General features: G+C 52.3%; 6 protein-coding genes across 7 annotated transcripts, besides 5 other annotated features; all 6 read left to right on the forward strand.

The window, feature by feature from the left end:
• Nucleotides 1-200: 200 nt before the first annotated feature.
• On the forward strand, nt 201-542 carry EKO05_0000911 (uncharacterized protein; the record flags this gene model as incomplete). Its single annotated transcript, XM_038936916.2, has 1 exon — nt 201-542. One exon carries the CDS (start codon nt 201-203, stop codon nt 540-542), a length of 342 nt encoding a protein of 113 aa, XP_038803455.2.
• Nucleotides 543-1,692: 1,150 nt separating this feature from the next.
• EKO05_0000912 (uncharacterized protein) lies at nt 1,693-2,325 on the forward strand (the record flags this gene model as incomplete). Its single annotated transcript, XM_059635524.1, has 1 exon — nt 1,693-2,325. The coding sequence occupies one exon, from the start codon at nt 1,693-1,695 to the stop codon at nt 2,323-2,325; it is 633 nt and encodes a 210-aa protein (XP_059491507.1).
• Nucleotides 2,326-2,617: 292 nt separating this feature from the next.
• Nucleotides 2,618-3,124, forward strand: EKO05_0000913 (uncharacterized protein; the record flags this gene model as incomplete). The annotated part of the gene is made up of 2 exons (XM_038936541.2): nt 2,618-2,749; nt 2,804-3,124. 2 exons carry the CDS (start codon nt 2,618-2,620, stop codon nt 3,122-3,124), a joined length of 453 nt encoding a protein of 150 aa, XP_038803456.2.
• Nucleotides 3,125-5,290: 2,166 nt separating this feature from the next.
• Nucleotides 5,291-5,322: a tandem repeat.
• Nucleotides 5,323-6,099: 777 nt separating this feature from the next.
• EKO05_0000914 (exocyst complex component exo70) lies at nt 6,100-8,031 on the forward strand (the record flags this gene model as incomplete). Its single annotated transcript, XM_059635525.1, has 2 exons — nt 6,100-6,386; nt 6,432-8,031. 2 exons carry the CDS (start codon nt 6,100-6,102, stop codon nt 8,029-8,031), a joined length of 1,887 nt encoding a protein of 628 aa, XP_059491508.1.
• Nucleotides 8,032-8,881: 850 nt separating this feature from the next.
• On the forward strand, nt 8,882-10,577 carry EKO05_0000915 (Cell division control protein 3; the record flags this gene model as incomplete). Of its 2 annotated transcripts, XM_059635526.1 has the most annotated exons (5): nt 8,882-8,885; nt 9,089-9,157; nt 9,206-9,376; nt 9,429-9,892; nt 9,942-10,577. In XM_059635526.1, the coding sequence occupies 5 exons, from the start codon at nt 8,882-8,884 to the stop codon at nt 10,575-10,577; spliced, it is 1,344 nt and encodes a 447-aa protein (XP_059491509.1). The 2 variants fall into 2 exon arrangements, with proteins under 2 accessions (XP_059491509.1, XP_038803457.1); XM_038936884.1 differs by having other exon boundaries at nt 9,089-9,376.
• A 977-nt stretch (nt 10,578-11,554) lies between these two features.
• EKO05_0000916 (Transmembrane nucleoporin) lies at nt 11,555-12,461 on the forward strand (the record flags this gene model as incomplete). The annotated part of the gene is made up of 2 exons (XM_038936655.1): nt 11,555-11,858; nt 11,920-12,461. The coding sequence occupies 2 exons, from the start codon at nt 11,555-11,557 to the stop codon at nt 12,459-12,461; spliced, it is 846 nt and encodes a 281-aa protein (XP_038803458.1).
• A 1,360-nt stretch (nt 12,462-13,821) lies between these two features.
• Nucleotides 13,822-14,214: a mobile genetic element.
• Nucleotides 14,215-14,242: a tandem repeat.
• Nucleotides 14,243-14,538: part of a mobile genetic element that runs on past the window's edge.
• Nucleotides 14,470-14,531: a tandem repeat.

The raw sequence follows: 14,538 nt of genomic DNA on the forward strand, positions 1-14,538 counted from the left end.
TATCTGATGGATGTAGCTAAAATGGCTGATGGTCAACGCGAATGCAGCGACATCAGACGGAAAATGCAGAAGAATAAAGGCGTTGAGGTTTTCGCAGTCTCTGCAGCACGATAGCTCGAGTGGCTGGACCCCCTTCGTTTGGACGATCCACGACACAAGCCCAGTGCATCTACGGCCAACAGCGCACCAACCTGATCCGTATGACCAGGTCATCAAACTATGGGCGACTCGCGCTACTCGACGCAATCCCGCGTAAAGTCAAGACACGGCAGTGCGAAAAGTGGCAAGCCATGGGGCAGGACTTCATTACCGACGTCCTAGCCCGCTTCGAAGAATTTGCTCGAATCCTGCAAGAGCTCCTCGAGAACGACACATGCACGTCCGATGCGCACAAGCGGGTTCGGAAAGCTCTGTCCAAGCAGCTACCGGCCTTCAACTATGCCCTTGCAGAGGCTAAGAGCCAATTTCCCGAGTCTGAGGTGCAGCGACCTGCAAAGAAGGCACGCAAGTCCAAAGTCAAAACCGAGGTGGATTCGTCTTAGACTTTTGGCTGCCCGTGTAGAGGTGTGCATGTGGATATCTCGAAGGAACAGCCGCTGTGGAGTTGCGCACTGAGAGCAACCGAGTGCCAAAACGGAACTTCTTGACCATATACTTAACACAAGATGACCTGTATGTTTTTCAATCGTTTAAATCATGCTGGACTTTCTTCATCTTCTAAATTTGACCCTAGCGATCTTCACACTCAGCACCTAAAAACCATCCCCACCTCACATAACCTCTCCATTGCAATTCTCTCTCTCAGAGAAGTCATTGCGGTACTATAACTCATTCACGTATGCAAACACATGATTGGATATAATCTAATGAATATAGTAACGAGTTGCCTACTGGTGTTACAGCTCACTGTATGGTATGTTTGTGGATCTGGATGTATCAGTGTAATAATGGTACGTGGGAACGTTGGGTTCGGATGGGTTGGTGGTTCTCTCACTTTGGAGGAAAGATATGCTGAAAAGCGGTACAGGGAGTCTTACCTGGGAGTTTACTTGGGGGTTGAGTGGATTCGCCTACTATCTGGGACAGTATTCTGCAGTGAGGCGGTGTTCCTGTAGGTGGAGAAGATTCTCACTTGACGTTGCAGCTTCTTCTACACGGTCTTACTTATATTCGCTCGTACTCCCTTCGTCATCATCAACGATACAGTCTACAACACCTGAACACACTCATTGTTACCTTGTCAGCAATCAAGCTGCAAGATCAAACTTCATACCACAACAACACACAGCCAAAAGCGTGTGGATCTCACACGGCATCATGCTAGGGTCAGACTCAGCACTTCCAACTCCGATTCATTCCTTGCTGACCTTTCAAGATAGACAATCCAGATGCGCGGGTCCCCAACCGCCACAAGCAATGCTCACTTTCGCGCAACACAAAGCTCGCCCCAGCACCAACGAACCCTCTAGCTACGACCCAGCAACCAAGAAACGCCCCTACCACCCATGTTACGCCCTCGACCACGAAAACATCAGCCGACGCATCCAGGAATCCTGCTCTGAGCTCTTAGCGCTGACCACAACGTGCTCCTCTACCGACACAGAGCTGACCAACCTGCATCACGCGCTCGAGCGCGCCAGAACAGTCTCGCACAGCTAGACGCTCTGCGTTGCGTTCCTGGGCGAACAGGGCATGGGGAAGAGCTCGCTGCTTTGTTCCGTGCTAGACAGGGACGTGGTCGATGTTTCGTCTTATTCATCGGCTTGTACAGCGTTCCCCACCATCATTGCCTATAAGGACGGGGCCAGTGATGATTCTGTGGAGAGCGATGTCGTTGTGGAGTATCTGGGGCATGGGGAGATTAGAGACTATGTTGAGGAGCAGGCGAAGAGCTATAGTTTTGCGTTTCCGAGGAAATGTAGAGGCAAGGCTCTGTTGGGAGTTGGTGAGGGTCATGGTGGTACAGACAGCGGAAGTGGTGAGGAGGGGGACGAGATTGATGAGAATGGGGGCCAAATGGAGAGGAGGAAGATGATGAAGAAGAAGAAGAAGAGGAGGGCGATGAAGAAGAGGAGGGCGATGAAGAAGAGGGGGGCGATGAAGAAGAGGAAGGCGATGAAGAAGAGGAGGGCGATGAAGAAGAGGAAGGCGATGAAGAAGAGTCTGAAGCTGAGAAGCAGCAAATTCTCGACAGCGCCCGAACAGCACGAGATTTCTTCCGCATCATTTTTAATGCCCACTGAAACCAGGGATGTCATCAACAGCTGGAGAATGCGCTCGAATATACGGATATCGAGAGTAGCAGATTCGCTGACATGTGCGTAAAGTTCGCCAAAGATCGCCTGGCCAGTATTGGTACCCAAAATGGTCTTATAAAGCATAACGCAATTCATGATCGAGACCTCGCTGAAGTGAGAGAGGCTGTAGGAAAACTGTGGCCTCTAGTAAAGCGTCTGCGACTTGAGACAGGCCATGTCTTACTGAGGAACAACCTGTGCTTTCTCGATCTCCCAGGTAGGGCATGCAAAAGTCCCACATTGAGCGCTCACTGACTGATATATCAGGATACGGTGATGGCAATCAAATACGCACAGCGCTTGTCGAAAAGTTCCGTGAGATGGCAGACTTCGAGATCGTCGTCGCTCCTGCTCAGCGAATTGTGACAAGTTTCACGCACAACAAATATCTTGCGCGTTCGACACGACGCCTCGGGGTTCACCATACCCTTTTGATCGCGAATAATTGTGATGTGAGGATATCGAATTATCTCGATTGTACGATACTTAGCTGACTGCTGTGGTAGCAACTTCTCGACGATGCCCTCTCGAAAGGAGTGAACAAAATCCAAGATGCGCCATTTCTAAAAGCGAAACGATGCCTGAAGCAGTTTGAATCACTTCTGAGAGCGCGTAAGGAAAACCTGCATCATCTCCGAGACTATCGAAGACACATCTTGGAGATAGCAGGATCTGCATACATCAAGCGCGAAGAGCAGACCATCAAGCGGGACTTACGCGGCAAGAATGTGGAAGCTGATATAATCCTGGTCTCCGCCCGTCAATACAGCTTGTGTCGAGAAGCACCATATGGTCCCGAGCCGCCTGTAATTACCGCCAACAGCTAATATACAACAAGCATATACCAGGCCTACCTCAACTTGGTATCACCATTGGCGCTCCGATGTAAGCAAACGTTGTTGGTCAGACCTTCATGTTCACCTTCACTTTTCGCCACACGGTTGCGAGCTTGCCGCTCTCCCACCGCCAGTCTCGGGACTCCTAAATATGATCTTGTAACGCTTCTACTACATCAGAGTCTTCTTTCCTCCAACTTGACGTTCACGTCTCTCCATCTGCACCAGAAAGGCGCCTCTCCCTCTCTCAGTGACTACGTTTGGCGTAAGACTCAAGTTACAACACCCCGCTAACTCTTTGATTCAATGTCAACAGGATGTCAGCTCAATTTCCGACTACATCCGCCCGGCTCGAAGTGAGGTCGACAGGATTTCCTCGCGTGGAGAACTCGACACACCATCACGATGATGACGATGACAATGACCACACAGATACTGTTTCCGGTATTCACGCTCTGTGTGATAGAATTTCCGGTACAATCAACGGCTGCAACCTCGACATAACGGGGATCAATGTGTTGATGAGAGCAATTCAATCTGCCAGAGCGATACCTACTAGGAAGGTCATCATTTTCGCAGTTACTGGTAATCAAGGGATTGGCAAGAGCTCGCTACTAATCCCTCTTTTAGGAGAACCAGTTGTCAACGTGTCTGCTGGGGACAGTGCCGAGATCGTTTGGAAGGAAGGAGCCGCCGACAGCACGATGCAGAGCGACATGATCGTGGAGTTTCAAGACGAAGAGAGAAACCGCGAGTCCGGCAGACAACACCTTCGTGACTTCGTGGCCTCCAAATGTCCCTCGGGTATCATGCCAATACAAGCAACACCCAACGTGGCGCTGTGGTAAACGTGTCTGAAGATGAAGGTTTGCTTGGTACCAGACTATACAACGACGAGGCGGGATGTCAGCAATTCCAGCATGATCTCCGTGATTGATACAGCACATCCATGGATCACTTCAACGTGTTGTTTGCAACTAGAGACAATCTGCAAGCCAGGGGAAAGCTGGAAGACAGAAAGGTATGTCTTCATACTGAATATGACGCAGCTTTCCAAAGGTAAGTTCGTCAGATCATGCTGTCAATCATGAAGATTGACATCAATGCAATTAATTTCATGACGATGTCGTTGACATGTGCCATGCTTATGTCAGGGAGTTTCAGTGTAGGCACCACAGCTGGACTTTTGTCTCAGAGGGGAGCTTGAAGAAAGTCAATATTGGAAATGAGACTTTTTATGAAGAGACTCGAAGCATCTTGAAGTTATGACCGCTAGTCGAAGCCATGACGATCTTGGTAAGTTCTGAACTTCTAAGGAAAGGCCTTCGATTTGTCGATGTTCCAGGTAAGTGGTCTTCTTCCCGACATGTATTACATGATGCTTGCTTGTTTGCAAGCCTCCTCTTAACCACCTGCAAGATATCGATATCGCGTTGAGAGACATTGACGAAGATGTTGAGGAGAAAGCTTGTGCTGAGATAAAGAGCTTTCTGACAGTATCAACCAGCCTTGTGGCGAAACGGAGATGAAGCTGAGGGCCTCAACTCTAGCAGTCTATCGATGTTACACCACAAAGACAGATATCAGCTGCCCTGTTGCCATCATGATGAGGCTACGTTATTTCCGGGTATGGCGCGCATACGACAGAGGACGTGATGTCCATGAAAGGCAGCGTAGAGAACTCACTCGAGAGACCAACAACCCAGGCGTTCAGACATGCGCGCTTACAGTGGCAATCTGCGATGCAGTATAAAATAAACTGGTCCAGAGGTGGAGTCATTACTGCAGACTGTATGTCGAAAAGATGATGCAGCTTATCACCGTCTTACAGCGTAACTTGAAGACACTGCTTGAGGACGCTGCCCACAACACACGAGCGCATCGTCTGCTTTGAAAACGTCTAGCCAAGCAGTTTCCCAGATTCTCAACAAAGCTTGAAAAGCTTCGCCACAAGTTCAGCGTGAGCGACGAAGAGGGTCAGGGTTAGTTATGTTGCTGCTACAAGAGGATAGTTTGGAGAAGGGCGATTTGCGCTGTGATAAGCTACTGTCTGACCCATGGTGACAGCCTGGCAGCCTTGTCAGTCTGATCGCATACCGTGTCCAGGCCACTGCATCCCTGCTACGCAGCGACAGCGAGCGTCGTTGAAACTGAAACTGGTATTGGTAGAGCTACTTGGTATTGGTCTTTCAGTCAAATACGGGTATTCGTTCAGCTCCACAGACTGAATACGTACGGAATACCGCGCAGTTTACATGCAGACTTCGGGTTCGATGAAATAAATGGAATTAATTCCTCCAATGATTTTGCTGGCCTTTTGTGATGCTTGCTCGTGTGCGGTCTTACGTCTATCACCTTGGCCGTCCTTCAGATTGCCATAGGGTGACTGCACATGAACCCTCATGACATCGATACTCAAAGTGGTTTCGTTCGCCAAAACAAGGCTGACGGCGGCTTTGACGGCGACCAGAAACACTACGCTGCTTTGACAGCTCGGCAGCTTGACTAGGGGACGCCACGGCCAGCAGCTTGATACTCTGTTGGCAAAAAATCAAGGCTGTCGCGGAATGAGAATGCATATCTCAAACTACCTATCGCTGAGACGTGCCATATCGAGTCAAGGTGTAATGGGTAGAGTGCAGTTCAGTGATAGGTTCCCTGCACCGTGCGCCTCATCTCGACCCTGGTTCGTCATAAATCTCCCGCAGCTCTCCGCAAGCATCCCCTCGCCAGTCATCCTCCGTACATAATCTACATAATCTACATAATTTCGGCTGCCAGCCTGCTTGAGCATTATTCTGGTTAATTTTTTTTCATTGTACATGTTGCCACATTCGTAGACCACCACGTTTGGCCCCCACGGTCACACCACCCGTAGCTGCCACGGTCTTAGCTACCACGTCCGCAGCAGTCGCTCCCAGCCTCCTTCCCCTCAAATCGTCTTCGGCAGGCGCGCTTCAGGCAAGATGGTGGGCCCGCGTAAACCTCCGGCTCTGGCCGAAGAGAGCGCCGAAGTCGAAGTGCTGTTCGCCAACATGGACAAGATGAAGACGCTTACAAAGAAGATCCAAGGGTCCGTCAACAGGCTCGATGCCAGTGGGAAGGCTGTGCAGGAAGCCATTAGCCCGATTTATGGGAATACACAGAAATTGCAGATTGCGACAAGCAACATCGACAGGGTCATTGAGGCTATTGAGAGGCTCAGGGCGCCGAGAGATCAGAGTGAGAGGGAGGAGAGGATCATAAGGGCTGGGTATGTACAATATACTGCGATGAAGGACCCGCTGACATGATACAGACCTGGACGAGGCGACCTCCGCGATTACATTGCGTCTCTCGATCGAACCACAATGGCCCTCGCCGACTTGAAGCGCACGAACCTACGCTCGAACGAACAGGCGATTGCGCAGCTAAACGGCCTCTTGAAGCTGGGGAACAAGCAGCTGGAAGATGTCTTCCGTAGCATATTGGGGGACTGTTCGAGGCAAAAGCTGCAGCCGCTGGAGTTTGTTGCTAAGAACAACCCATTTCCACTTCTGCCGCCAGACCAACTCTCGACCTTGCGTGGCATCAACAGCCACATCGCGCAGACCGTCGCCTCGACATCACAAGCTGATCTGTCTTCAACCCCGACACAAAAGATATATGCAGACATTCGAGGCAGCTACCTGGAAAGTTCACTGGGCAGTCTTGCTCAAGCTTCGGTCGCGACAGCTAGAAAGGTGCAACCGGATGCCTTGTACAAAAAGGGCACCAACGGCATTGGCACATACGTGCAGGCGATTGAAGGCATATTTGTGGCCGAGTACGACAATATCACAAACATCTTTGCACGAGGCGAATGGACACCGGTCTGTGAATCGACATGCCAGGCCTCACTGGGAGAGTTTAATCGGACGTTACGTGAGCTGAACGGCCACATTCAGAAGAACTTGCTTACAGATTGCTTCCTTGGATACGAAATCTGTGGCATGGTGCGCACACTTTCTCTACGACTGCAGGACACCACTGGCGCACTAAAGGGCCAGATTTACGACAGCGTCAAGCCCATTCGGGAAACATCAAAGACTTCCTTGAGTAAGCTTATTGAAGACACGAGGGTACGCACGCAGACCCTTGTTGCTCTGCCGATGGATGGAGCTGCCGTACCTATCACAGGTGAATCGATGCGTCGGCTGCAGGAAATGACCAACTACTTGGATCCACTGTCATCGATACTAGCATCGCTGGGAGAAGGTGGCTGGAACAATCCCTCCGCGAATAAACCCTCGACAACGCTAGATGTCAACCCTGACATGGTCAAGCTGTTCGCATCGTACGCGTCCGACACGATCGACACGCTCATCCAGAACCTCACGAGCAAGGCCAAGATGCTTTTGAAAGGCAAGACCTTACAAGGCATCTTCCTGGCGAACAACATAGCCATTGTCACCCGCACAATCCGTAATTCCGAGCTCGCCCCACTCTTGGAGAGTTATGCAGGCAAGCTTGCAGCCTGGCGCAAGGCCAGTTCAGCCATGTATCTTGAAGCATGGCGAGAGCCATCCGGCCATCTGCTCGACGTACAATATACCAATCGGTCAAAGGATAGGCCACACTCTGGTGGTGGAGCAGCCGACTCCGCAGCTATTGTTAAGGGTCTGGGCTCAAAGGACAAAGATGCAATTAAAGAGAAGTTCAAGAGCTTCAACACGAGCTTTGAGGATCTTGTCGCCCGCCACAAAACGTATGCCATGGAGGCCGAAGTGCGGGCACAGCTGTCGAAAGAGGTGCAGAACATCATCGAGCCACTGTACAACCGCTTCTACGATAAGTATCGCGAGATTGACAAGGGCAAGGGCAAGTACGTCAAGTACGACAAGGCTGAGCTTAACAAGGCGCTCATGAGTTTTTCTTGATGCATACTATTTGGCGTTGGGTTGGACTTTTCGCACAATACCCTTGGTTTGCGCATGTTTCGCATTGAGTTGGAGGCAGCGTTGGATATACTGGTGCATACGACAGAAGTTACGAAACCTAGGCAGGTGGAGGTCAGGAGATATTACGAAACTGTTTTTAGCAATCAAATAGCTGAGCACTCCTATACTTTCACAGTGCAGTGCAATGAGGAAGCACGACTCCTGCTCTTGCGCCGATCAAGCCTCCTCTGGGGGTGCAATTTCCATGTTCGTGAGCTTGTGCACGTGACAACTTCCCTTCCGAGCTCTGTGGTACGCGACTGCCCTCACGGGGCTGGACAAGACCACAGAAACATCTTGCGTCGACGTACAAGCCGTCAATTGCACTCTACAGCTGCTAGAAGCTCACTACTGCTCGCGCTGCACCATCTCCATCTATTTCCCCTGCTGTCCCAGCCGTTGTTCGTGAACCGGGGATTTTGGTCTAGCGCCTGATCGGACCCCCTTTCCACCAGCGAAGCGTACCACGTCTGCCTCTGTCAACGTCGCAGCATTCACCGCACCCACGCCGTTCCCGCTCGCAGTCACCTGCAAATCTCACGATCCCATTACTCTGAGTGCATCGCTTCGCTCGAGAGCATACACAACGCTGCCTGGTACGCCACCCGCACTATCGCCTTTGTTTCACTCTATTTCTCCAGGTTTTGATTTGCGTCGCGTCTCCATATTGTTTGGCCGCAGCCACAACCAGCCGTACCGTATTCTGAAGGCACCCTGCTGATCTCGCGTCGCTCTACAGAAGTCCCTCGCTCCACGCCGTCTGCACTGCGACCGCAGCTCTACCGCCGCCATGGGTAAGAAAACACCCCCAGTCCTACACAGCTCGCGACTTCGAACGCCGCACAGCTTGCGACCCCCTAGACAGCCTCAGGCGCCGATGCTGTACCAAATGGGAATGTGTGGTAGCCCTCAATCGGGCTCTACACTGGTTGATGTCGCTGCTCTTGACGACCACATGATTCTCTCTCCTTCCCACAGGGGCTAACTGCGAATCCAGAATCCAACGGCGCCGTATCACCCGCCCCTCCCTCACGTGCGTCCCCATCACCACCAACAACCGCGAACGGTTCGTTTGCTGCGGATCGCGACACCTCCATGGCTAACGAAGACGCAGCCCTTCCCCAGACCATCACAGCGAAGGATCCAAAGCTCGCAGCACAGATGGCGAACGACCTGAACATTGTGCGCAGAAAGCTCACCGGCTACGTTGGTTTCGCAAACTTGCCCAACCAGTGGCACCGCAAGAGTGTGCGCAAGGGCTTCAACTTCAACGTTATGGTCGTTGGTGTGTCTCCACCTAAATTGGAAGCTATCAGCGGTGCACTAACAAGACCTAGGTGAATCTGGCCTCGGAAAGTCGACACTCGTGAACACACTGTTCAACACTTCCTTGTATCCTCCCAAGGAGCGCAAGCCCCCCAGCATCGATATCTCCAAGACCGTTTCCATACAATCCATCAGCGCTGATATCGAGGAGAACGGCGTTCGCCTGCGATTGACTGTCGTTGACACACCCGGCTTCGGTGACTTCATCAACAATGATGAATCATGGGACCCTATTGTCAAGAACATCGAACAACGATTTGACGCCTATCTGGATGCTGAGAACAAAGTCAACCGCATGAACATCGTTGACAACCGTATCCACGCTGTTGTTTACTTCATCCAACCTACCGGTCACTCGCTCAAGCCTCTTGATGTTGAGGTCATGAAGAAGCTGCATACCAAAGTCAACTTGATCCCCGTGGTTGCCAAGGCTGATACCGTCTCTGACGACGAGATTGACAACTTCAAGCGAAGGGTACGTCTTAGCTCTGGAGCTTACAATCATACATGCTGACAATGCCTAGATTCTCGCAGACATCGCCTACCACAAGATCCAGATCTTCGAAGGGCCACGATACGAGCTCGACGACGAGGAGACAATTGCCGAGAACCAAGAGATCATGGCCAAGGTGCCTTTCGCCGTTGTCGGTTCTAACGAGGAGGTCATTACGGCTGATGGCCGCAAGGTCCGTGGTCGCGCAATGCCATGGGGTGTTGTTGAGGTCGACAACGAGGAGCACTGCGACTTCGTCAAGCTGCGACAGATGCTCATCCGTACTCACATGGAAGAGCTGAAGGAAAACACCAACAACGCACTCTACGAGAACTACCGCTCCGAGAAGCTTACAGCGATGGGTGTCCAGCAGGACTCCAGCGTGTTCAAGGAGATCAACCCTGCGGTCAAGCAGGAGGAGGAGCGCTCGTTGCACGAGCAGAAGCTCCAGAAGATGGAGATGGAGATGAAGATGGTCTTCCAGCAGAAGGTCAACGAGAAGGAAAGCAAGTTGCGACAGAGCGAAGAGGAGCTGTACGCCCGTCACAAGGAGATGAAAGACCAGCTCGACCGACAACGAGGAGAGCTCGAGGAGAAGAAGGCACGCATCGAATCCGGACGGCCGCTGGAAGAGAAGGGCAAGAGGAAGGGCTTCTCCCTCCGTTAAGCTGGGGCCGCACTGTCTGTTTGTTCGGACACGCTGCCTGGCTTACAGCCTCCACTTCTTTCTCTCCTCCCTCTTACAGAATTGTTTAATATGATGCCGCTTGACGATACCACTGGGTGTTATCGACAGACGACTAATACACGGCGGCGCGGTTCTGGTGAGTAGAGGACAGCGGTGTCGTCTCTTGGTCCAGATATGCCGGCTGTTGATTGATACCAACATCATTGCGCTCCTTCCGATTCCCTTGCGTTCCCTTCGACTTTTTTATTTTTTAGTACATGGGAGCAGTTGTTCTCGGGCGAAGTGGGGGAGTGACAGGATACTTCTTTTCATGTATTCTACAACCTATCGTAGCAGCGAATCTCCTTTGTAGGTTGTGATTGGGTCCATGATACGCCTCAAAAGTCTGCAGAGAAGGTTGAATGTGCCCGCTCGCTATTACGAAAGTTGACAGTTCGCTTCCAAGATTCACATGAACACCTGCAACGATCGTCAGGGTGCGGGCCTGGTCGAGGGCGCCATCAGGCTTGTGCGCGCCAGCCAGGACTGGAAGTGGCAGCGCGGAGGCATTTCGTCATCATCCAACTGCCCACGAGCTGGTTTGCGTGCCCAGTCTTTGAAGCTACAAAAGTTCATCTCCCCTTGTTCTTCACTCAACATCCTCCTCCGCATATTACTTGCCTCATTCGACTGTTGGGCCTCTACCGGGTTATTTCTCCTCTTCGGTAAGTTGCACTCATTGGGTAACGCACAGGGAGCGTCATAAGCAGCAGCGGGTCCCGAGCGCCCAACAAACAACGCCAGCCTCCGCTTCTTGCCAGATTGCACCTTGACCCTCCGCACGACATCAAACTGTTCTGTACCTGCTCGCGTACTATTTGTCTCGCGTATTGGACTCAGCAGTCGTTGATCGAGAGCTCCGCTGACCTGACAAGCTGCACATCACGTAGCCCACACGACACAGTCGAAATCTCACCATGGCCCCTCCTCCGCCTTCCAACCTCCCTCTGGGCCAGCGCCTCGCTGCGCTCGCGCAGACTCTGCAGTTCGCCTGGTTCGCCGGTCACGTTACTCTGCTGCTGGCATCTCTGAGATACGGACTGTCCTACATTACCTTCAACTACAACTCCAAGTGGGCAGCCTTCTCGTACCGTACGGCCTTCGTGTCCGCATGCGTCACCTACGGCATCGTTGTCTACAAGGCATACCGCGCCCGCATGAGGGCCGGTAAGCAGGGCGGTGTTATGGCCCTGGCCACAGACGAGAACGTTCAGTACCTGAGTAAGTGTTTGCAGCTGAAAGAGCTTCCTTTGACCCGCAGCACAAGCTGACCTCAACGCAGTCATGGCGCTTGTCTGGCTCTTCATGCGCCAGGTTCCCCTAGCTGTTCTGCCTTTCACCGTCTACTCCATCTTCCACGTTGCGACCTACGTGCGCTCTAACTTGATCCCCACCATCAGCCCCCAGCCTGCTGCTGCTTCGGCACCTGGCGCTAAGCCCCAGGCTTCGGCTGTCGCCGAAACCATCGGCAAGTTCGTCAAGGAGTACTACGATGCCAGTATGACTCTGGTCGCTCTTCTTGAGATTGCCCTCTGGTTCCGCGTTGTTGGCTCCGCTCTCCTCTTTCAGAAGGGTTCGTGGATCCTGCTCGCTGTCTACACTGTCTTCTTCCGCGCCCGCTACGCACAGAGCAGCTTTGTCCAGGATGCCATCAACCAGGTCACCGCTCGCATTGACGCTCAGCTCGCCAACCAGAGCACCCCTCCTGCGGCTCGTCAGGGCTGGGGAACCTTCAAGAACATTGTCCGCCAGGCTGCTGATGCGACCGACATCCGCAAGTACGTCGGTGGCCAGCCCGGCGCTGCCCCCAAGAAGGCCCAGTAAACGCCTTGAAAAGCGTGCGACAAGGACCTGCCTTTCAACAGGGGCGTTATACGCCCATTAGAGGTCCGAGGTATGACAAGTTATGACGTATGATGCTATACGGTCGCGACAAAATAGAGATGTTGAAAGTTGGAATGGACAAGGAACGAATCCGTCATTGATAAGGGTACATGGAAAGGGATGTGGTGTTATGCCTCCAAGAGCATGGCAGACTGAAGTCGAATCAGTCCACATTGTCTTGCGTGTGCAACCAGAATATACCTCTGAGCGATTTCACAGTTGTAGGGTGGCTTTGATAGCAACTGAATATGTTACTTTTTCGCCATTGTCTTCCGATGACCCACGCCTTACAGGCGCATCTTCAGCCGTACTCATGTTCCACATGCTCACCAGCTCATGCAAGGCGCGTGGTGTGGCATGTGCAGAAGCTGGTGGAAGCTGACGTCTGTCTCACCACGTCGAAAAGCTCGTTTGCGATCAAAAACCACGACTTGCCAGGATCCCGAGCTACCCTTAACGGTGCGCGCTACCGATTATGTTATGTTCACCCAAGTGCCGCGATGTATTAAGATTATTTCGGTTGCCTGCTTAGCTCGCACAAACACAAACGCCGCACCAACACGCCTCGATCCGAGGTTTTGAATCGAGTCCAAGTCGGAAAGAGGTGAAGCGAAGCAAAACGAACGGAGTTGAATAGAACCGAGCTGAACTGAAATCGACGGGGCACGACCAAAGCCAAGGCTCTGAAAAATGGGCTCTAGCAGCGCGATGATGTCGGAGGCGCTTGTGGCACGCTTTCTTGGTCGGAAGGTGCCTTCCTTGCTCGTCGAGATGGGGGGTGGACATGTGCATGGGTTCGTTTTTCCTTTTCTAAGCGGCTTCTTGCTAGACGTTGGAGATTCGAATTTTTGCGTCTTTTGCAGTTTTGCATCACGGTGTTTGCATTTGGAGATGTGGGCTTTTGGTACTGTGGGATGGATGGATGGTGCTTGCGGGATCGAGATGCTTAACAAAGGCTTGCAGCGCTTGGTGCCTCCACACATTTCGAGATGCTTGGGAATGTGGGATAGTGGGTGGGACGACTGGAGTGGAGAGTATTGTTTCTTGATGTGTGTGTGTTGATGCTTACAGCATGAGTTCGCTTCAATGGACCATCTCGAGATGTGGCTGAGAAGGCTGTCAATACAAGGTGCAGGTTACTGCTTTCCGAGGACACGGACAGGGTCATTGTTTGCATGCCCATCAGCACACGCTCGCACTGCATGTGCCGCGCCTGGGTCCACTGTGCGTTTATAGAAACGCCCCTGTCAGCACGCACACTTAGGCGACTTTGCATCAAGGCTGTTGTCCCGTTGCTATGGGAGTTGTTAACGTGCACCCCCATATATGGTAACGTACGCCCCCATAAGCCTATGTGGGCTAGATTCGGCTGCAAGGCAGCCAGGGACCCCGGCACATCTGTATTGTATGGTATTGCCACCAAGCCCAGACGCGCACGCGTCGTTGTTTACCTGCCGATCGCGATCCTAGTCATCCTTGATGCATGTTGGTGTGGGTGAGTCGATTTTTAACGCCAATTTTGATGACTATCTATCTGCCCGTTGGGTTGATTTGACAATTATCTATCTACTGCCCGTTGTATAGATTTGACTGCCCTGCCCAGCCATAGCTCCGCGCTGGCACTGCAAATCTGAAGCTATCGTCGTAGTCAACTACGTTGTTTATGGTGTTGTTGATGGTGATAGACGTCGCTGGCGGCGGCGGCGGCGGCGGCGGCGGCGCCCAGTACTGCGTTTGATCTGCCAATTGTCGCGATGGGTGCTGAAAGTAGCTGCCCAGAGGCGCTATCTGCGCGTTGTTGTGAGGTTGTTGGGGCAGGTAGAGAGGATTGTAAGCCATCGGTGGCAGCGGTTAATGGCTTGGGTGCCCATACGACGGCGGAGGCGTTGCAAAGTGAGGCTGCTGCCACAGCGGAGGCGTTGCAAAGTGAGGTTGCTGCCGCGGCGGCTGGCGAGGCGTTGGCGATGGATGAGGTTGCTGCCGCGGCGGCTGGCGAGGCGCTGGCGATGGATTTACT

The sequence above is a fragment of the Ascochyta rabiei genome, chromosome 1 (genome assembly GCF_004011695.2).
Source record: "Ascochyta rabiei chromosome 1, complete sequence".
Lineage (NCBI taxonomy): Eukaryota > Fungi > Ascomycota > Dothideomycetes > Pleosporales > Didymellaceae > Ascochyta > Ascochyta rabiei.